The following is a 21,917-nucleotide window of genomic DNA, read 5'->3' on the forward strand; positions in this document are numbered from 1 at the left end:
GGCCACAATCATAGCCCCAGGTGTGCAGGTAAGCCTGCACCGGGATCACAACCTTTAACCCCAGAAATGCCAGTCATCAGCACTGGTTCCAAACATTAACCCCACGTGTGCAAGTCAAACCCGCACTGAGATCATGACAGTTTCTAACCGTTTGTGCAGACACATGCACATTTGTGGCCTGCTGGAGGTCATTTTGCAGGGCTCTGGCACTGCTCTTCCTGTTCCTCCTTGCACAAAGGCGGAGGTAGCGGTACTGCTGCTAGGTTGTTACCCTCCTACGGCCCCCTCCACGTTTCCTGGTGTACTGGCCTGTCTCCTGGTAGCGCCTCCAGCTTTTGGACACTACGCTGACAGACACAGCAAACCTTCTTGCCACAGCTCGCATTGATGTGCCATCCTGGATGAGCTGCACTACCTGAGCAACTTGTGTGGGTTGTAGAGTCCGTCTCATACTACCACGAGTGTGAAAGCACAGCCAACATTCAAAAGTGACCAAAACATCAGCCAGAAAGCATTGGTGCTGAGATGTGGTCTGTGGTCCCCACCTGTAGAGCCATAGAATCATAGAATCGTAGAGTTGGAAGGGACCTCCTGGGCCATCTGGTCCAACCCCCTGCTCAAAGCAGGATTCGCTAAATCATCCCAGTCAGATGTCTGTCCAGCCTCTGTTTGAAGTCTTCCATTGAAGGAGAACTCACCACTTCTCGTGGCAGCCTGTTCCACTCATTGATCACTCTAACTCTCAAAAAGTTTTTTCTAATATCTAATCTGTGTCTCCTCCCATTCAGTTTCATCCCATTGCTTCTAGTCTTTCCTTGTGCAAATGAGAATAAAGTTGATCCTTCTACAATGTGAGAGCCCTTTAGATATTTGTAGAGAGCTATTAAGTCTCCTCTCAGTCTTCTCTTTTGCAAACTAAACAATCCCAAATCCTGCAACCTTTCCTCATAAGACAGGGTTTGCAGACCGGTCACCATTCTGGTTGCTCTTTTCTGAACTTGCTCCAGTTTGTTGATGTCTTTTTTAAAATGTGGTGCCCAAAACTGGACGCAATATTCCAGATGAGGTCTGACCAAAGAGGAGTAGAGAGAAATAATGACTTCACATGATCTAGACTGTATGCTTCTGTTAATACATCCTAGAATTGCATTTGCCTTTTTTGCTGCTGCATCACACTGTTGACTCATATTCAGTCTGTGATCTATAGTATACCCAAGTCTTTTTCACATGTGCTGTTGCTTAGGCCTATTCCTCCCATTCTGTATATGCTTTTTTCATTTTTATTGCCCAGATGTAGTACTTTGCATTTTTCCCTGTTAAAAACCATTCTGTTAGTTGCTGCCCACTTCTCCAGTTTATTTATATCTTTTTAAATCCTCTCTCTCTCTTCTCTAGTATTAGCTATCCCTCCTAGCTTTGTGTCATCAGCAAATTTAATCAGTTTACCCTCAATTCCTTCATCTAAATCGTTGATAAAGATGTTGAACAATACAGGGCCCAGGACAGAGCCCTGTGGTACCCCACTTAAGACATTCTTCCAACTGGATGTGCAGCCATTTATGACCACTCTTTGGGTCCGATCACTAAGCCAGTTATGAATCCACCTAACAGTTGCCTTGTCCATTCCATACTTAGTCATTTTTTCAATAAGGATTGTATGAGATACTTTGTCAAATGCTTTGCTGAAGTCAAGATATAGTATATCTACAGCATTTCCTTGATCCACCCAATCAGTGATTCTGTCATAGAAGGAAATTAAGTTAGTCTGACATGACTTATTAGTTACAAACCCATGCTGACTCTGTTTAATCACTTCATTCTTATCCAGGTACTGACATACATGTTGTTTAATAATTTGTTCAAAGATCTTTCCTGGTATAGAAGTCAGACTCACCAGCCTATAGTTGCCTGGGTCCACCTTCTTCCCCTTTTTGAAGATAGGAACAACATTTGCTCTTCTCCAGTCTTCTGGGACTTCTCCTGTTCTCCAAGAATTTTCAAAGATTATGGAGAGGGGTTCAAAAATTTCTTCTGCTATCTCCTTCAGTACTCTGGGGTGTAATTCATCTGGACCTGGAGACTTGAATTCATTTAGGTTAGCTAAGTGTTTCCTCACTATCTTTCTGTTTATAGATATCCTGGATTCTTCTATTCCCTTAATAGGACAGTGAAGAACAGTTGATGTTACATTTCCTTTCTGAGAGAAAACAGATGCAAAATAGGAATTTAAAAGTTCGGCCTTCTCAACATCCTGTCTTACCATTTCATCATTTTCATCCTGTAAAAATCCTATAGCATCTTTGACTTTTCTTTTACTTTTGACATATCCCCAAAATCCTTTATTATTGCTTTTGAATCTCTTGCAAGCCTCAATTCATTGTCAGCTTTAGATAATCTGATTTGTGCCCTGCAGGTTCTGCAGACAGCATTATATTCTTCTTTAGATATGCCTCCCTCTTTCCATTTTATAAACCTTTTTTTCTTCCTTTTTAGCATGTGCTTAAGTTCTGTGTTCATCCATCCTGGCTTCCTTAAATGCTTTCTATTCTTCCCTCTTTTCGGAATTGTTAACAATTGTGCTTTGAGAATTTCATTTTTCAAGATTTCCCATCCTTCCTGGACATTTTTGTCTTTAAGGATATCCAGCCATTGGATCCCTCCAATTCTCTTTCTGAATCCCTTAAAATCTGCCTTTCTGAAATCTAACCTTGACGTCTGAGTCTTCACAGGTCTTCCTCCTCTAGTTATCCAAAATTCTAAAATAGCATGGTCGCTACCTCCTAGGGTCCCAGCCACTTTTACCTCCTCAACCATTCCCTCCCTGTTTATAAGGATTAGATCCAAGGTAGCAGTTCCCCTTGTTTTCTCCCCGACCTTTTGGAAGATAAAGTTGTCAGCAAGAGAGGATAAGAATTTCCTTGACCTGTTAGTTTTGCCTGAGAGAGATTCCCAACAAATGTCTGGATAGTTGAAATCTCCCATGACAACTATGTCATATTTTTTGGAGAACTTGGCCATTTGATGAGTAAAGAGTTCATCCATATCTTCAGCTTGCACAGGCGGCCTGTAGTAAATGCCTACAATGGTGTCCTTTCCATTGTTCTGTCCTTGTATTCTTACCCAAACAGTTTCCACAGAGCTCCCAGTCTCTGAAGCTTCAATCTCTGTGCAGATATACGCGTTTCTAACATACAATGCGACACCTCCTCCTCGTTTATCAAGTCTGTTTCTTGCAAATAAGTTGTATCCTTCTAGTCTTGTATTCCAATCATGTGTATCGTCCCACCAAGTTTCAGTGATTCCAATGACATCATATTTCTCTTCCTGTGTTAGTAGTTCCAGTTCTCCTTGTTTGTTGCCCATGCTTTGTGCATTAGTATAGAAACATTTTAGTTTGTGATTGGTTTCTCTTTCTCCAATATTTTTATTAATTAGATTCTTTTGTCTTTGTTCTTCCTTTCCACTTCTAATAGCAGAGTTCTAAATAGCATTTGTCAGGTGTATGGCTTTTTCTGGTCTTTTGCTTCCCTTCCCATGTTGTTCTAGTTTAAAGCTCTCCTTACAAGTGTAGCAAGGCGACTTCCAAATACATGTTTTCCGGTCTTCGTAAGGTGCACCCCATCTCTAGCAAGTAGTCCATCGTAAAGGTAATTCACTCCGTGATCCATAAATCAAAATCGTTGCTGACGGCACCATCGACGTAGCCAATTGTTCACCTGCAGAATCTTATTCCACCTCCTTGTTCCATGGCCATCCACTGGGAGGATGGAAGAGAAGACCACCTGCGCTCCCAGTTCTTTCACTTTCTTGCCTAAGTCTTAAAAGTCTCTGCAGATGGTTTCCAGGTCGTTTCTTGCGGTGTCATTTGTCCCCACATGTAGTAGCAGGAATGGGTAGTCATCTGTAGGTCTGAAGAGTCCTGATATCCTGTCAGACACATCTTTAATTTTTGCACCTGGAAGACAGCACATTTCTCTTGAAGTTATATCCGGTCTGCAGATAGCGGCCTCTGTTCCTCTCAACAGGGAATCCCCCATGACCACCACTCTCCGTTTCTTCTTCACAACATTTTTCTTTCTCCATCCAGGAGGACTATGAAGGCGTACAAGGTTGCTATTTGTGGGCAAAGTCTTATCCTGATGTATTTCTTCATCGTTTTCCTGCGTGAGAGCCTGGTACTGGTTCATGAGAAGTATGGGTGCTGACTGCCTCCTGATCCTCCTGCTTCTCTGGGTCACATGTCTCCATTCCTCTGTTTCTTCAGGTGCACTTCGAATTTCTTCTCTTTCTGTAACATGAAGAGATAATTCTGCTCTGTCTAAGAACTCTTCACCTTCCTTAATGATCTGCAACGTAGCTAACCTCTCTTCGAGATTTTGCAACTTTTCCTCCAACAGGCACACAAGCTTGCATTTATGGCATGTGAAGTTTGGCTTTTCCACTGGTAAGCCTGTGAACATGTAGCAAGAAATGCAGCTCACCAAATGGCTCCTGGCCTCTTCCATATTGAGATTTCTTAAAAACGATGAAAGATGAGCCAAAATTCGTGCGCCGATAGGCTCGCGGTATGCGCCGATAGGCTCGCTCCTTTACTGAGGCACTCCTTTATTGAGGGTGTCTTGATAATTGCCAATAATTTCCATCTGTTGTCTATTCCATTTGCACTACAGCATGTGAAATTGATTGTCAATCAGTGTTGCTTCCTAAGTGGACAGTTTGATTTCACAGAAGTTTGATTTACTTGGAGCTATATTCTGTTGTTTAAGTGTTCCCTTTATTTTTTTGAGCAGTGTACTTTGTTTGTGGGACAACCACCTTAACCCCTTCACTACCAATGCAGTATATGTACGTCATGTTGATTGCCCTCACACAGAGGGCTGTGCGCGGGTGATCACTGCCAGTTGTCAGCTGATTATGACAGCTGACACTTGACTCTCAGTGCCAGGATCGATGCCCGCACTGCTTCTGGCACTTTAATCCCCTAGCATTTAGAGAGCAGGCAGAGCGAAGAAAGCCCCTCTGTCCTTGGATTGGAGAACCTGTGACGTCATCGTGGGGTCCCAATCATTGCCATGGTGACCCAATGTCATCATGACGACATCCGGGTCACTAGGCAATAGCAAGTTAGTTAGATCTGGTGCAGTGCATGATCTAACTAACTTGTGTCTACAGCACTGACAGGTTATAAGGTATAGCAATGCTCTTGCATTGCTATACCTTATAACTGTGATCAGACTGCAGAAAGTGAAAGTCCCATAGTGGGGAATAAGTAAGAAAGTGAGAAGAAAAAAAAGTTGTAAAAGTATAAAAAAAGAACAAAAATATCCCAAAATATTAAAAGAGTTTGTACCCCTAAATAAATATTATTATGAGAAAAAAATTAACAATAAATGTGCACATAGTTGTTATCGCCACATCAGGAATGAACTGACCTATAAAACTGTCCCACTAGTTAACCCCTTTAGTGAACACTGTAAAAAATAAAAAACAATGCTTTATCATCATACCGCCGAACAAAAAGTGGAATAACAAGCGATCAAAAAGACAAATGTAAATTAAAATGGTACCACTGAAACCGTCATCTTGTCCTGCAAAAAAACAAGCTGCCATACTCCATCAGCCGAAAAATAAGTTATAGCTCTCAGAATAAAGCGATGCAAAAATTATTTTTTATAAAATAGTTTTTATTGTGTAGATGTGCCAAAACATAAAAAAAATAAATGGGTTATCGCTGTAATTGTACTGACCCAAAGAATAAAGCTGCTTTATCAATTTTACCACACGCAGAATGGCATTAAAAAAGCCCAAAAAACAACTCCTGCATTGTTAGTTGTTTGTTCTGCCTCCCAAAAATCAGAATAGAAAGTGATCAAAAAAATGTCATGAGAACGAAAATGGCACCAATATAAACATCAACTTGTCCCACAAAAAACAAGCCCTCACATGACTTTGTCAGCAGAAATTTGTAAAAAATTATAACTCTTAAAATATGGTGATGCAAAAAAAATAGTTTTTGAAAACAAAAAATGCGTCTTTTAGTGTGTGACAGCAGCCAAATATAAAAACCCGATATAAATCTGATATCGCTGTAATCGCACCGACCCAAAGAATAAAGTCGTCTAATCACTTATATGGCAAGACGAACTGCATAAAAAATAAATAAAACCAATTCTTCACCTGTTGTTGATTTTTTCATTCTGCCTTCCAAAGATTGCAGTAAAGCTTGGGGCACATTTATCCTGCGCTCTGTGTTGAGCACTCAAACCGGGGTTTCCGTGTAAATCTCTGAAATATGTGATTCAGACAGAACCCCGTGCGGAAGATTCCCTATAATGAGGCAGATGGAGGCCCTGTGGATGACATAGGACCTGTGATCCGGCGGTGTCCGTCTTTTCATTAGGAGTGCTTAAAAGTGCAGGTGGCCACAGTTTTCTTCACCTCTGGATAAAAAAGGACACTTTTAAACAGAGGCCATACGGAGTCCAGATTAACTCTAATTGTAGCGAGTGCCTCCCTCGGGGGTTTCATCTGAATTCCGTCACTCGAAGATTTAAAGGGAAACGCCAATATAAGTGCTCATTGTAGAGTGCCAGATAAATGTGTTCCAAATTGTTATGCAAAATATTCCCAATAAAAGCTTCAACTCAGTCCACAAAAAGCAAGTCCCCACTCAGGTCCGTCATTTGTTATTGGAAATGTAGCGGGCTTCCACGTTACTGGTAGCACAAAAGGCTCTGGAAATGCAAAATGGCCCTCATCCCCAAAAGAAATTCATCAAATTCTAGGCTCCCAAATCCAAATGCACCCTCTCTTCTGAGTCCCACAGTGTGCCTAATCCACATTTAGCATCCAAATGTTTGGCATTTCTGTAGTGATGAAAGCCCGCCTAATTTACAGGTGCATGAGCTGGACACAACGTACTGGTCTGTAGTGACCGGCAGTTTGCAATTTTCACTCAGCAACATCCACTACTGCTTGTTTCTGGAAAACTTCCATGGTGTCAAGAACGTCCTGACACTTGAGGGGGGAGATTTTGCTCTGGTAGCACTTAGGGGCTCAGTATATGGAGTCTGCAAACTATTATAGAATATTCTGCGCCCCAGGATGCCTCCTGTATAACGGTACTACTTAGCCATACGGCGAGACTAGGGAGAGATGGAGCTCTATTTGCCAATAGCTCTTCGTCCCTCACGAGTCTCGCCCTATGTCTAGGCAGTATTTTACAGACACATTTGGAGTATTTCTACATTCAGCAGAAATTGTAGGACAAATTTTAGTGCCGTTTTTACCAATTTTCCTGTGTGAAAATGTAAAATCTGAGGCTAAAACAAACTTTTATTGGTGAAAATATTATTTTTTCCTTCATTGCCCAATGGTATAAAATTCTAAGACTCATCTATGGTGTCATTATGATCACTGCACCCCTAGATGAATTCATTGAGAGGTGTAGCTTGTACAATGAGGTCTCTTATGGGGTTCTGCTGTCCAGACACCTCAGGGGCCCTGTCAATGTGACATGGCATCTTCAAACCAGTTCGGCAAAATGTGAACTCCAATATGGCGCCTCTTTTCTTCTGTGGCTCAAAAGTAGTTTTCGACCACTTATGCGGTATTGATGTACTCAGGAGAAATTGCACAACAAATTTTGGAGTCCATTTTCTCCTGTTATCCTTGTGAAAATAACACAAATTGGGGCTTTTGTGGGAAAAATGTGTTGTTTTTGGCTCACGTCAGGGCTCAGAATAGAAGGGGTGACATTTTGGAACGCAGACTTTGATGGAATGGTCTGCCAGCGTCATGTCTCGTTTCGAGAGCCCCTGATGTGCCTAAACAGTGGAAAACCCCCACATTTTGGAAGCTAGACACTTCAAGAAATGTATCTAGATGTGTGGTGAGCTCTTTGAATGCCCAGTGCCCAGCTGATTCACAAAAGTTTATAACGTAGAGCAGTGAAAGAAAACAATAGTTTTCCAGGACGTCCTCCTCCTTACAGGGACAGGAAAGCACACGAGAGGTTAAAAGGCCCCGCCCCACCCCTTTTCCCTCAGTGTCTTTCCTGTCCCTGCATGGAGGGACATACGAGAGGAAGATCAGCTTACCGGAGGGCACAGGGGGATCGGGCGGCCAGTCCAAACCTTCCCCCTGCCGGGATGCCCAGGGATGACACTTCCCGGTGGGGAGTCCCTCTGCCCCCAAGGCAGGAGCAGGACGTCGCTCCTGGAGGTTGCTGCTCCTCCCGGTGGGAGGCTCTCGGCTCCAGGCTGTACTCCAGTGGCAGCCGAGTCCCCGCAGGCAGCGGGCGGTGCGGGCGCCGGCTTCACAGGACTCAGGAAGCCAGATCCCCGCAGGCAGTGGTGTGTACGCCGCCATTACAGAACGCCCGGGGTTGCGTCAGATCCAGGCAGGAAACGGAAGCGGCAGGCGTGATCTCGGCTATCGCGGGAGGCCCCATGGCACGGCGGTGACGTCACGCCCTGACTTTGAATCAGCGCGCCAGCAGCCTGGGCGCGCCAGCAAGCTCAGCGCACGGCAGCAGCTCACCGCACGCCAGCAGGCTCAGCGCACGCCAGCAGCTCACCGCACGCCAGCAGGCTCAGCGCATGCCAGCAGCAACTTTGGTGGTTATGGACCCAGAGGCACCAGCCGACATAGGGGTAAGTGCGCTTGGCGCAATCCACCCCCCACACCGCCTTCCCCGCAACCCAGGACGATTGACCCGACTATCCCTGTTCTGTATCATACAGGAGAAGGGTACCCCAGCCCCCACGACAGAGGCTAAAGATCCGGCCAAGGCCACATCTAAATAAAGCTGCCAGACACCCACATCAAAACTCTCTGCGGACCCTGCACTTCAAGGGTTGTAAGAGACGAGCAACCGTCCCTCCTTGCCGAGATGCGATCCCTGATCTGGGAGGAAGTACAGGCCTCCAGATCCAGCCTCTCACGGCCACAGTCCCCCAGTCCGGGGCCAGGCCGGAAGCGGCTGAGGTGGGAGATGGAGCTAGCCTCGGAAACAAGCTCGCCTGAGGGGTCAGACCTCCGGGACTCAGATCCTGAGGAAGAGGGCGAGATCCCGACCGACAGGCGGGACCAAGGCAGGAAATACCTGTTTAGACTAGAGGACACTGATGACTTGGTGCAGGCGGTAAGGAACACCATGCAAACTGAAGAAGTTCCTAAACCGCTGTCCCGACAGGACCTGATGTTTGGGGGACTGGTTGCTCGGAGACAGACTGTGTTCCCTGTAAGTGAGCACATTAAGACAATGGTCCTAGAAGAGTGGAAGGAGGCAGAACGTCGACTCGTGCTGTCTCGGGACTTTAAGAGCCGACTGCCTTTTGACCCAGAGGAAACTCGATTGTGGGAGGAAATTCCTAAGGTCAATGTTCCTGTTGCTAAGGTTACCAAAAAGACCGCCATCCCCTTCGAGGACTCGTCAAGTCTCCGAGACCCGATGGACAGGAAGGCGGATGTCCTGTTAAAGAGAACATGGGAAATGGCGGCTGCCCTCTCTAGGGTTAACATAGCCACCTCGGTGGCCAGGTCCATGTTCCTATGGGTGGGGCAGTTGGAAGAGCACTTAACCAACAAGACCCCTAGATCCGAGATCCTAGCTTCCCTCCCCCTGATGAAATCAGCCACGGCGTTTCTTTCAGATACGTCGGCCGAATCAGTAAGATTCGCAGCCAGAAACAGCTCCCTTTCCAATGCAGCTAGGTGAGCGGTTTGGCTAAAGTCCTGGTCGGGGGATAATGCTTCAAAGGCGAAGCTTTGCTACATCCCCTTTTCACGCTCAAGGGTCTTCGGACCAGCTCTAGATAGCATCTTAGAGCAGGTGTCTGACAAAAACAAAGGGTTTCCAGAGGAAAAACCCAAGCGTCCCCAGTCCTTTCGGAGGGGGCCCTTTTTCCGGAGACAGACCGACTTTAGGAGCCAGGGTAGATCCAATAGAAGCTCCTATAGAAACGTTCAGAGCCAAGGGGGAGAAGCAAAGCCCCTCTTTTTGCATCAACCTCCAGGTCCAGAAGGCAATGACGCCATAGGCGTCGGAGGAAGACTGCGACACTTCGCAGAGAGGTGGGGCCAGGTAACTCACAACCAGTGGGTCCTCAGAACCATCGCAGAAGGTTACAGCATAGAATGTTGTTCCTCTCCCCCCGACAGATATATTGCCCCCACCGTAGTCCCAGAAGGCTCTGCCATGTGGGCAGACCTACAGAACATGCTCAGGTCAAAGGTCATAGTGCCAGTTCCGCAGTCGGAGAGGGGAAAGGGTCACTACTCCTCCCTGTTCTCCATTACAAAACCATCCGGCGTGGCCAGAACTATCATATACTTGAAACCTCTAAATGCCTGGGTGGTATACAAAAGGTTTCGGATGGAATCAATACGTTAGGCAGTTCATCTTACAGACAGGAATGCCATTATGTGTACCCTCGACCTGAAGAGTGCGTATTATCAGGTCCCCATCCATCCCTTATCTCAGAGCCTGCTAAGATTCGCAATCAGACTACCGGCCCGGACCTGCCACTTCCAGTTCCAATGCCTTCCATTCGGGCTGGCTTCAGCCCCCCGAATATTTACAAAGCTGGTAACAGAGGTAGTGGCCTACCTGAGAAACCAGGGGGTCACTGTAATACCATACCTAGATGATTTTCTCCTAGTCGCAAGATCAGAAGAGATGCTCATTCAGGACAGGAGCCGAATGATCAGAACATTGGAGTATCTCAGCTGGCTTATCAACGAACAGTCGGACCTAAAGCCAGAAAGCAGGAAAATCTTCCTGGGAGTCCTTCTAGACTCAAGAAGCAGAGTATCCCTGCTACCAGAAAAAAAGCAGCGGATTATTCAGGACAGAGCCAAGAGCCTCCTAAAACATCGCTCCTCCATAAGATGGGCAATGGAGGTCCTGGGCCTGATGACGGCCTGCATTCCGTGCGTCAGATGGGCCCAGTTCCATTCGAGGCCCCTGCAAAAGGAAATCCTCGCAAGATGGGACAGACGTCAGGATTCACTAGACAGGCCCATATCATTGCCAGATCCGCTAAAAAGATCTCTACGGTGGTGGATACAGCCCAGAAACTTACAGGTGGGCGTGCTATGGACAACCTCGCCATACGTGGTAATCATTACAGACGCCAGTACGTGGGGATGGGGAGCCCATGTAGAAGGAAGAATTTTCCAGGGAAGATGGCCAGTCAGCATCAGAAACAGATTCTCCAACTTCAGGGAGCTCTATGCGGTCTGGGAAGCCCTGCGTCAGAACCGGTTGGTAGTGAGAAATCAACACGTCCGAATACTGTCCGACAACACAACGGCAGTCTCGTTCCTGAAGCACCAGGGAGGCCTGAGACATCGACCACTCCAGGCACTAGCAGGACGAATATTCGCTTGGGCAGAAGAGGTTGTCCTCTCAGTAACGGCAATCCACCTGGAGGGTTCTCAGAATGTAGTGGCAGACTACCTAAGCAGACAGCAGCTCTGCCCGACAGAGTGGGATCTAAACGGAGAGATCTCTCATCAACTATGTCAGCTTTGGGGGACCCCCAGTATAGACCTGTTCGCAAACCGGAAGAACTCAAAGGTTGCCAGATTCTACTCCCTGAACCCGGCGGACCACCCGGATGGAGTGGTTGTCCTGAGCCAGGCCTGGAAGGAACCCCTCCTGTACGCATTCCCACCACTGGCGCTTATACCGGCGGTACTCAGGAAGATCCGCGAGGACCGCGCAACGGTGATAATGATAGTGCCATACTGGCCAAGGAGGAGTTGGTTTCTGCTGCTAGGGGCCATGGCAGTAGGAAACCCAATTGAGCTATCCCTGAAGGAGGACATCATCCACCAGGGCCTGATCCGCTACCCAGATCCAGTAAGACTACACCTCTCGGCATGGATCCTGAAAGGAACATCTTGGGAGCAAAGGGCTTATCCGATCAGGTCATATCCACTCTACTGGCCAGCAGGAAGCCGGTAACATCCGCAATCTACCGGAAGATATGGAAGAGATACTGCCTGGAAGGTGGCAGGTCCTACCTCCTGGCAGGTACCCCCGACCTCCCTAGTGTTCTAGACTTTCTACAGTCGGGGTATAATAAGGGCCTTAAACCCAGCACGTTAAAAGTCCAGATTTCGGCCTTGAGCTCCTTCTTTGACTACCCTTTAGCTTCCCATCCTTGGGTGGTAAGATTCATAAAGGCCACGCAGCGTCTTCACCCCACAATTAGGCAGCTCACCCCACCATGGTACCTCGGCCTGGTACTCAGATCCTTATGTAGGGACCCCTACATCCCTAGTGAAAGGATGACCATTTCAACTCTCACTCGGAAGACGGCTTTCCTTGTAGCCATCACCACGGCCAAAAGAATAGGAGAGATCCAGGCCCTGTCCACCAAAGATCCATATCTCCAGATCAGAGAAGATCATATAATCTTATGATTAGATCCGGCGTTTCTCCCCAAAGTAGCCTCTTACCAGAATATAAATCAGGAGATAGTGTTACCATCCTTCTGCAGCAATCCCCGCAATGGGAAGGAACAGTGTCTCCACTCTCTAGACGTAAGATAGGCAGTTATAAGCTATCTAGAGGCCACCAATGACTGGCGTATTGACCCAAACCTGTTCATCCTCTTTGGGGGTAGAAATAAGGGGAAAAAAGCCTCTAAGGCCTCCATCACAAGATGGATCACCTCGGTAATTTCGGATGCCTACCAGTCGGAAGGCGCCAGCCCGCCAGATTCCTTAAGGGCCCACTGTACCAGGGCAGTTTCGGCCTCCTGGGCTGAGTGCGCAGGTGCCTCAGTCGAGCAAATTTGTAGAGCGGCAACCTGGGCCAGCCTTAATACGTTTTGCAAACACTACAAGCTTGATGTGCTATCAGGCCAACATACTGCATTCAGGAGAAAGGTTCCCCAGGCAGACATCCCACCCTGAGGAGGTGCTTTGGTACTCTCCATGGTGCTGTCAGGGGGACGTTCTGGAAAATAGGTATTAGACCTACCGGTAATGATGTTTCCAGGAGTCCATCCTGACAGCACGGGTAGTTCCCTCCCTGTTTACGTTATGTTATGTTATGTCATATGATGTAATATGATGGTATCATTAAAAGAATTATTGCATTATCCACGCTGTGGTACTCGTTAAATCACTGAGGGAAAAGGGGTGGGGCGGGGCCTTTTAACCTCTCGTGTGCTTTCCTGTCCCTGTAAGGAGGAGGAGGACATGCTCCATGGTGCTGTCAGGATGGACTCCTGGAAACATCATTACCGGTAGGTCTAATACCTATTTCCCCCATATATTTGGTATCAGCGTATTCAGGAGAAATTGTACAACAAATTGTATGGTGCAATTTCTCCTGTTACCCTTGTGAAAATGCTAAATTTGGGGCTAAAAACATTTTTATGGTGAGAACGTGGTTTTCTTATTTTTGTGGCTCAACATTATAACTTATGTGAGGCATCTTGAGGGTTCAAGGTGCTTACCACAATCTAGATAAGTTCCCTGAGGGGTCTAATTTCCAAATTGGTGTCACTTGTGGGAGTTTTGCACTGTTTAAGCACATCAGAGCCCCTCCAAACGTAACATTGCATTTTCTAATTCACAAATTTTACATTCTAAAAGCTCCTTTCCTTCTGAGCCCTGTTGTTTGCCCAAACAGTGGTTTTCTCCCACATATGGGGTATTGGCATGCTCAGGATAAATTGCACAACTTTTGGGGTCTATTTTTTCCTGTTACCCTTGTGAGAATAAAGAAAAAAGTATTGGGTCTAAAGAAAAATCTTTGTGACAAAGTTGAATGTTAATTTTTTTTCCTTCGACATTCCAAAAATTACTATGACGCACTTGAAGGGTTAATAAACTTCTTGAATGTGGTTTTGAGCACCTTGAAGGGGGCAATTTTTAGAATGGTGTCATTTTGGAGTATTTTCTGTCATATAGGCCCCTCAGTCACTTCAAATGTGATGTGGTCCCTAAAAAAAAATGGTTTTGTAAATTTTGTTGGAAAAGTGAGAAATCGCTGGTCAACTTTTAACCCATATAAATTCCTAACAAAAAAAATGTTTAAAAAATTGACTATATTGTGTGATATAACTCTAGTTTAAGGCCATACAAATTAAGTTACAAAATTGCAAAATGTTAGCCAAATTTCCACTTTTTTTTCACAAATAAACGCAAGTCTTATCTAACAAATTTTGTGACTATCAAGAAGCACAATATGTCATGAGAAGACATTCTCATAATCAATGGGATCAGTTGAAGTGTTCCAGAGTTATTACCACATACTGTGACACTGGTCAGAAGTAAAATTTGTCCTGGTCATGAAGGTGAAAATAAGTTTGGGGGTGAAGGGATTAATCTGGCGTAAGGAAAAAAAAAAGAAGCTGGCCACAGTAAGTGTGTGAGAGTTTGTGTGCCAAAATAGTATAAAAATAAAGCCCTACCTGTCTAGAAAAAGAAATGGAAAAAAATCACTAAAAGCATAACAAAAGATAAAGCTGTTTAACCAACATGAGCAGAAAATAGATAGCCCTTTAAGTCCCAAAATATGCCTACCATAGTACTATAAAGTTAAGCAAATTTCACAAACTGCATACATAGATCTTTGTCCTGGTGAGGCTGGTGTACTTACTTTGAAAATCCATGTCAGAATGACTGTATAATCCTAAAATAAAATTAACATTTTTAGTTAATAAAATTAGCATTTTAATATTAGACAGAGAAACTGTCTACAGTTGTTTACAGCAACAGAGAGGAGCCAGAAGACCGCAGATTCCTCCTACTCCTGCATCGTTTAGAATCTCTTCACTTTCATATTAAACGGTGCAGGTTTCTTTCAGCTGTGCAGGGGTTAATCTGTTCAGTTGAGAGTTCCTAGAAGCATGACTGCATTAAGGCTCTCAGCTGTTCACTGTTAACCACTCCCATCTCCTATATATTCTGGGCCCTGGCAAGCACTGATTGCCAGAGAGAGCTTATGCTGCATGGTTAGGAGATGTTGGTTTGTGGTTGATATTTCAGAAGGTGTTTGGATTTTTCTGAGATTTTTGCTAGGTTTTGGGTGTGTGCGATTTCCCCATCTTCTGCTACTTTGGTTTTACCTCCATCCTCCACTCCCCGGTTTTATACCTCTGTTTGTGTGAGCATATTTGTATGAATGGTATTTTCCTTTTATCCCTGTTTTGTATTACCTTGTTAGTCTAGTTGGTCTATTACGATACACTACGTCACATCTCTTCTCTGGGTAGGGGAAGGTTACAGACTGAGGGCGGATTCAGGAGCTAAGACAAGGTACGTGGCCCCAGTGTCTTCACTATCATAAGTAATCTGGGAAATAGAGTGAGCTAGGGCACCCCCAGCGTTGGGGACAGGGAAGGATCCCCTGGTCCAGGGATACCCGACAACATAGTCGTGGCAGAAACTTTCATAAAGGATTATATCTCTATTCTGACATGGACTTTTAAAGTAAGTATATCATCGGGTCTAAGGCCGGTTTCACATTTGCGGTTGTGTCCGCAGCGTTTCATCCGCATATATCCGCATGCGTCATGCGTACCTATCTTTAACATGGTGTATGCAGGGACATGCTTTTGCATGCGTTCGCCTGCATTTGCGTATGGTTGCGTCATTTCGCGGTGTGCGGCGGGGCGCGGCGAATGCATCATGTTGCATTTTTTGTGGTGTCAAATATCCACGGTCATCCGCATGCGGATGAAGTGTGTAAAAAAACTGCATCACTGTCTACGAGAATGCAAGGGTATGCAGTGACATGCGTATGCTTTGCGTACGCAAGCGTACAACAGAATTTACATAAGTCACGCCCATTGGGCGTGGCATGTGTCCCGGGAATTCCAGTGGATAAAGTATTGTACCATCGAACGCAAACGCATTAGCATGCGTTTGCATGCGATTTTGTATCCGTTTGTGGTTGTGGACAATACGCTGCAGACTCAACCGTAAATGTGAAACTAGCCTAAGAGATCTATTTGAGAATGTATGCAGTTTGTGTTGTAAAATCTGGTGACAGATCCACTTTAAAGGGAATCTGTCAGCAGGATTTAATTCCCTACGCCTCCCGAATTATACATTTATGTAGCTCTTTTAATGACAAGTCATTAATATTATTATTATTATTGTTCATTTTTATAGCGCCATTTAGTCTATGGCGCTTTAAATGTGAAAAAGGGGCAAACATAGACAAGTACAATAAACATTAGCAATGCAAGGCACACACGAGTACAAAAGGAGAGAGGACCCTGCCCGCGAGGTATCACAGTCTACAGGGGATGGGTGAGGATACACTAGGAGAGGGTAGAGCTGGTCGTGCGGTGGTTCAGTAGACTGAAGATCACTGCAGGTTGTAGGCTTGTCGGTAGAGGTGGGTCTTCAGGTTCCTTTTGAAAGGTTCCATGATAGGCGAAAATCTGATTTGTTGGGGTAGAGAGTTCCAGAGTATGGAGGAAGCACGGGTGAAGTCTTGTGTATGGTTGTGGGAAGAAGAGATGAGTAGAGAAGGAGATCTTGAGAGGATCGAAGGTTGCATGTAGGTAAGTACCGAGAGACCATGTCACAGATGTATGGAGGAGACAGGTTGTGGATGGCTTTGTATGTCATAGTTAGGGTGGAGAGGCTGGGGAATAACGGGGAGACAGGTGGATTAGTCGGGCAGCTGAGTTTAGGATAGACTGGAGTGGTGCTAGAGGGGAGGCCAGAGAGTAAGACATTGCAATAGTTGAGGCGGGAGATGATGCATGCACAAGCGTTTTTGCAGTTTCTTGGTCAAGGAATGTACAGATCCGGGAAATATTTCTGAGTTGGAGTCGGCAGAAGGAGGCAAGTGCTTGGATATGTGGCTTGAAAGAGGAGGCAGAGTCGAGGATCACCTTGAGGCACCCAGCATTCAGGACTGGGGAAAGTGAGCAGCCATTGGCATTGATGGATAGGTCTGGTGGAGGGGTGGAGTGAGATGGGAGAAAGATGATGAATTCTGTTTTGTCCATGTTCAGTTTTAGAAAGCGGGCAGAATAGTAAGATGAAATAGCGAACAGACATTGTGGGATTTTGCTCAGCAAGGAGGTGATGTCAGGCCCAGATAGATAGATCTGTGTGTCATTGGCGTAGAGATGATACTGCAAACCGTGGGATCCTGTGAGCTGTTCCAGGCTGAATGTGTAGATGGAGAAGAGTAGGGGTCCTAGAACTGAGCCTTGGGGAACATAGACAGACAGGGCGCGAGCTGAGGAGGTGGTGTGGGAGAGGGAGACACTGAATGTTCGGTCTGTTAGATACGACGAGATCCAGGATAGGGTCAAATTTGTGATGCCAAGAGATGAGAGAATCTGTAACAAGAGGGAATGGTCCACAGTGTCAAAGGCAGAAGACAGGTCCAGGAGAAGGAGGGCAGAGTAGTGTCGCTTGCTCTTGGCGGTTAGTAGGTCATTGGTGACTTTAGTTAGGGCAGTTTCAGTTAAGTGATGCGGTCAGAAGCCAGATTGTAAGCGGTCAAAGAGGGAGCAGGAGGAGAGGTGGAAGGACAGTTCAAGATGGACAATGCTGTTCCAGTAGTTTTGAGGCATAGGGGAGAAGTGATATTGGGCGATGGCAAGACACAGAGGATGGGCCGAGGGAGGGCTTTTTGAGGATGGGTGTGATGGAGGCATGTTTGAAGGATGAGGGGAAGACACCATTTGCAAGTGAAAGGTTGAAGAGATGGCTTAGGGTTGGGATGAAGAATGGCGAGGTTAGGGATGAGGTGGGACGGGAGCGGGTCAAGTGTGCAAGTGGTGAGATGTGATCTTGACAGAAGGGTGGAGAGCTGATCTTCTGTCACGGTGGAGAAGCTGGTTTTGGAAGAACAGGGCTGAGCAATTAAGAGGAGGGGCATTGGGGGCTGCGGGCCAAAGCTTTCTCTGATGTTAGCGATCTTCTGCTTAAAGAAAGAGGAAAAGTCTTCAGCAGAAGTGAGAGGAGAGGGAGGAATTGCTGGGGAACGGAGTAGAGAATTGAAAGTGTTGAAAAGCTGTTTAGGGTTGTGAGACAGGGAGGATATGAGAGATGAGAAGTAAGTTTGTTTTGCGGCAGTGAGCGTGTACTTGAATCTGGCAAGGGACTGCTTGTATGCGATAAAGTGCTCGGCAGAACGGGATCCCTTCAATCTCTGCTCAGCAACCCTGGACAGACAAGTCCAGCAATACCTTTACATGACCAGTCCGTTCTTTTATTTCTGAGACATCAGTGTTTCAGTTGACATGCAAATGAGGATGATGACCTATTGTAAATCTGAAGCCTCTGTCACTCCAGCTCTGCTCCACACCCAGTACTCTTTTCCTGCTTGTCTGACAGCTCCTTTGCCTGAAGTCACACATCACAGAGGCTATCAGTCAAGCAGGAGGAAACGATGCTGGGTGAGGAATACAGCTGAAGTGACAGAGGCCTCAGATTTACCATAGTCCTTAAGTTTCATTTGCATGTCAGTTCAAACAATGATTTTTCAGCAACTAAGGAGCAGACTGGCCACGGTAAAGGCATTGCTGGACTTGTCTTTGAAAGAGCAACATGTGCATATAAATAGTTTGGGGTGAAATACTTCTGACAGATTCTCTTTAAATGGAAGTTTTAGATACATGCGCTGGTCAGGATTATATTACTGCTTAATGTTAACCCTTTTTTTCACCCCTTTTTTTTCAGCCCTTGAAGACAATGGACAGACTTCAGGAATCCATCACTATCCTACCCTAGTAAACCATAATATTTATCAAAATTTTCACCTTGATCCCAATTATAATTCTGAAATGCTGCAATTAACTCAAATTCCAACTTTAAATGCTTTTCGCTACAGACATGACCAATATTTTCAAGACCCTGGAGTTAAAAGCCATCCAAAATTGGGAAATAGACAGCACCTATGTGCAGAATGTGGGAAGTGTTTTCCTAGAAATAATGATTTGGTCATACATAGAAGATTGCATCGAGGGAAGGTTCCGCTAGTCTGTTCGGTGTGTGGCAAGTGCTTTCCTAGTAATTCTCATCTCTTAATACATTTAAGGATTCATGCAGGAGAAAAGCCCTTTAGTTGTTCAGAATGTGGCAAGAATTTTAAAAGTAACTCTCATCTGGTAACTCACCTAAGGATCCACAGGGGAGAAAAACCTTTTGTCTGTCAAGAGTGTGGAAAAAGCTTCAATGACAAATCAAACTTTGGAAGGCACAAGAGAATCCACACGGGGGAGAAACCGTTTTCATGCAGTGAGTGTGGAAAAGGCTTTAATCGCAAAGCCAATCTACTAATTCATCAAAGAACCCATACTGGTGAGAAGCCCTTTGCCTGCTGTGATTGTGGGAAGCGTTACACCAGCAAAGCGGAACTGGTCCGACATAAAGTTTTCCACATGGAAGGGAAGCAGTTTTCCTGTTTGGAGTGTGATGTGAAATTTAATGACAAATCCAGTCTTCTCATTCACCACATGATTCACAAAGGAGATAAACCATTTTCTTGTGCAGCCTGCGGGAAGTGTTTTGCCAATAACTCCCAGCTGCTGACACATGAACGTATTCATAAAGGAGAGAAGCCATTTGTGTGTCCGGAATGTGGGAAAAGCTTTAACGATAAGTCAAATTTCATTAGACATAAGAAAATTCACACTGGAGAGAAGCCCTTTGCTTGTTTTGAGTGCAGCAAAGTATTTAACAGGAGAGCTAATCTCTTGTTACATCAAAGAACTCACACAGGAGAAAAGCCATTTTCTTGCTCGCATTGTGGGAAGAATTTTACAAGTAATTCGGGGCTCGTTGTACATGAAAGACTTCACTTTGTTTAGTTTTTTAGAAAGATTTTGGTACAATTGAAAATCTCTTCATACAATGTCAGATTTGTCTGGTGGGGAACAACTTGGACAGAGGTCTAGACAGACTTCCTCTGGATCAACATGTTAGGGCAAGTTAGGATAGGATATGGGTTGAACTAGATGGACTTAAAGTCTCCCTTCAACCTTAATAATTATGTTACTATGTTCTTGGCAAATGTATAGGAGGAAAGTTTTATATGAGACCTTTTCATACCCAAAGTGAACTTTTAATTGGAAGGTTTTTTTTAAACACTGTCCATTACAGTTAATCATTTTCTTGACTTTACAGTGAAAGACTTGAGAAATGAATATGGCTGCCATTGATCCAGTGTATGAATGCAGCTTTTATAACAAAAACATTTTTAAGGCTTTCATTTTTTTTATTTTATTTTGTGAATGACTCATTTTCACAATTTCGATTAAACAAAGCCTTTTCTTTGAGGGCAGTTTCACATGTCCAGATAATTCCGGTACCAAAAAAAACGGTACCGGAGCTATCCGTGTGTTCGTGTGAATACGTAGGCCATCCGTGTGCTGCCCGTGTGTACCATCCGTGTGCTGCCCGTATGCTGTCCGTGTATTGGAAAAACTAGTTTCAATGTTAACCCTTTGACTTTGAAAAACACACACGGATCACACACGGTCAGCACACGGACAGCATCCGTGTGCGGTACGTATTTACACGGACCCATTGACTTGTATGGGTCCGTGTGATCCGTGCTGTTGCACAAAAACGGATATGTCAGAGTGTTTTGCACACGGACACACGGTCTGTGAAAACACGCTGATATCTGCATAGACATATTCATTAGAATGTGTCTACGTGTGTCAGTGTCTCCGGTACGTGAGAAAACTGTCACTACACGTACCGGAGCCACTGACGTGTGAAACTGCCCTGAGAGAAAGTCGTTTGTTTACACTGAGCTTGAAGTGGTCTTTTCCAGTTCCTGATAGATTCTACCCTTTTATCCTACTATAAATGTCTGAAAATAAAGTAAATTAAAGTGGATGTTTAACCGAGAATTTCTCCTACCGTTATGGAATGTCACATCAATCAAGCCACAGAAAGACATTCATATTAATGATTGTAAGGGTATCTTCTTGAAAAATCTAATGGCAATAGAGTTGAAAAAGAGAAATACAGTACTTAGTATAAATGAGTACAACCCAACAGATTTGTCAGAAAATCTTTAGTTTCCTTTCAGAATCAACATTGTCTATGGGACACCATACTACTAAATGCTCCCACAAATTGAGCCATTGATTGAAAACAATATTTGTAATTTTGCACATCTATAAAAGTAATTTTCCTAACAAATTTATATAAGACTATGTTGTAAAAATGAGTACAGCACAATTAAAGTCTGAGACGCAAAGCTCAAATTTAGACTTCAAAATTCTAATTACAAGATTTCAACCACAGGTAAGTCTAATTATTCATTAAACAGGAACCCAGCAGATTGTTAACTAACGCCCTTTTATACTGAACAAAAGAATGGAATCAGCGTATAATCCAAAATATAACAATTTTATTAATGATAACATGATGGTATTAGATCATAATAATAAAGAGGCTGCCAAGCTACACTAAAAGAAACTAACTGGCTATAAGTGGAAAAAACTTTTTTTGCATAAAGTGCCAAGTGCGAGTCTATGTAAACAAATTATGTGCAAAAAATTCAAAGAATCCTTCAAGTGCTAAGATAATATAAACACAACATGAATGACCAATTATGATGTTAAAATAACAGGTATTAAATGCTGTCTATAAAATTTACACCTGATCCAAAAGCCGGTGTTTACCACTATATAGTTTATATCAATATTTTGGTTAAATAACCAATAAATACATTTAAGCAACGGGATACACTGCTGTAACGTATCTGGATAACAAACACCATTATATCATGAGTCAAATGCGAAGAACAAATGTGTAGGCAAGGAAGGAAACTTGCATAATAAGCCAGTGAGATTCCAGTCGCCCCAACGAACGTTTCATGATTACTTCATCAGGAGGCGTGTGTTGGGGGAGGGAACGGACAGGTATTTATGCAAGGAAGAGCCTATCAGCTAGTGTTC

General features: G+C 44.6%; 1 protein-coding gene across 1 annotated transcript in view; it reads left to right on the forward strand.

Moving 5' to 3' along the window:
* LOC141073590 (uncharacterized) overlaps positions 1–21,917 on the forward strand; it is a 105,953-nt gene that overhangs the window by 64,442 nt on the left and 19,594 nt on the right. The window contains exon 9 of the mRNA XM_073560878.1: positions 18,682–19,805. Within this exon, the coding sequence (XP_073416979.1) occupies positions 18,682–19,805 (1,124 nt within the window). The remainder of the gene's footprint in view (positions 1–18,681; positions 19,806–21,917) is intronic.

The sequence above is a fragment of the Dendrobates tinctorius genome, unplaced genomic scaffold (genome assembly GCF_039654945.1).
Source record: "Dendrobates tinctorius isolate UK_male_01 unplaced genomic scaffold, ASM3965494v1 ptg000308l, whole genome shotgun sequence".
Lineage (NCBI taxonomy): Eukaryota > Metazoa > Chordata > Amphibia > Anura > Dendrobatidae > Dendrobates > Dendrobates tinctorius.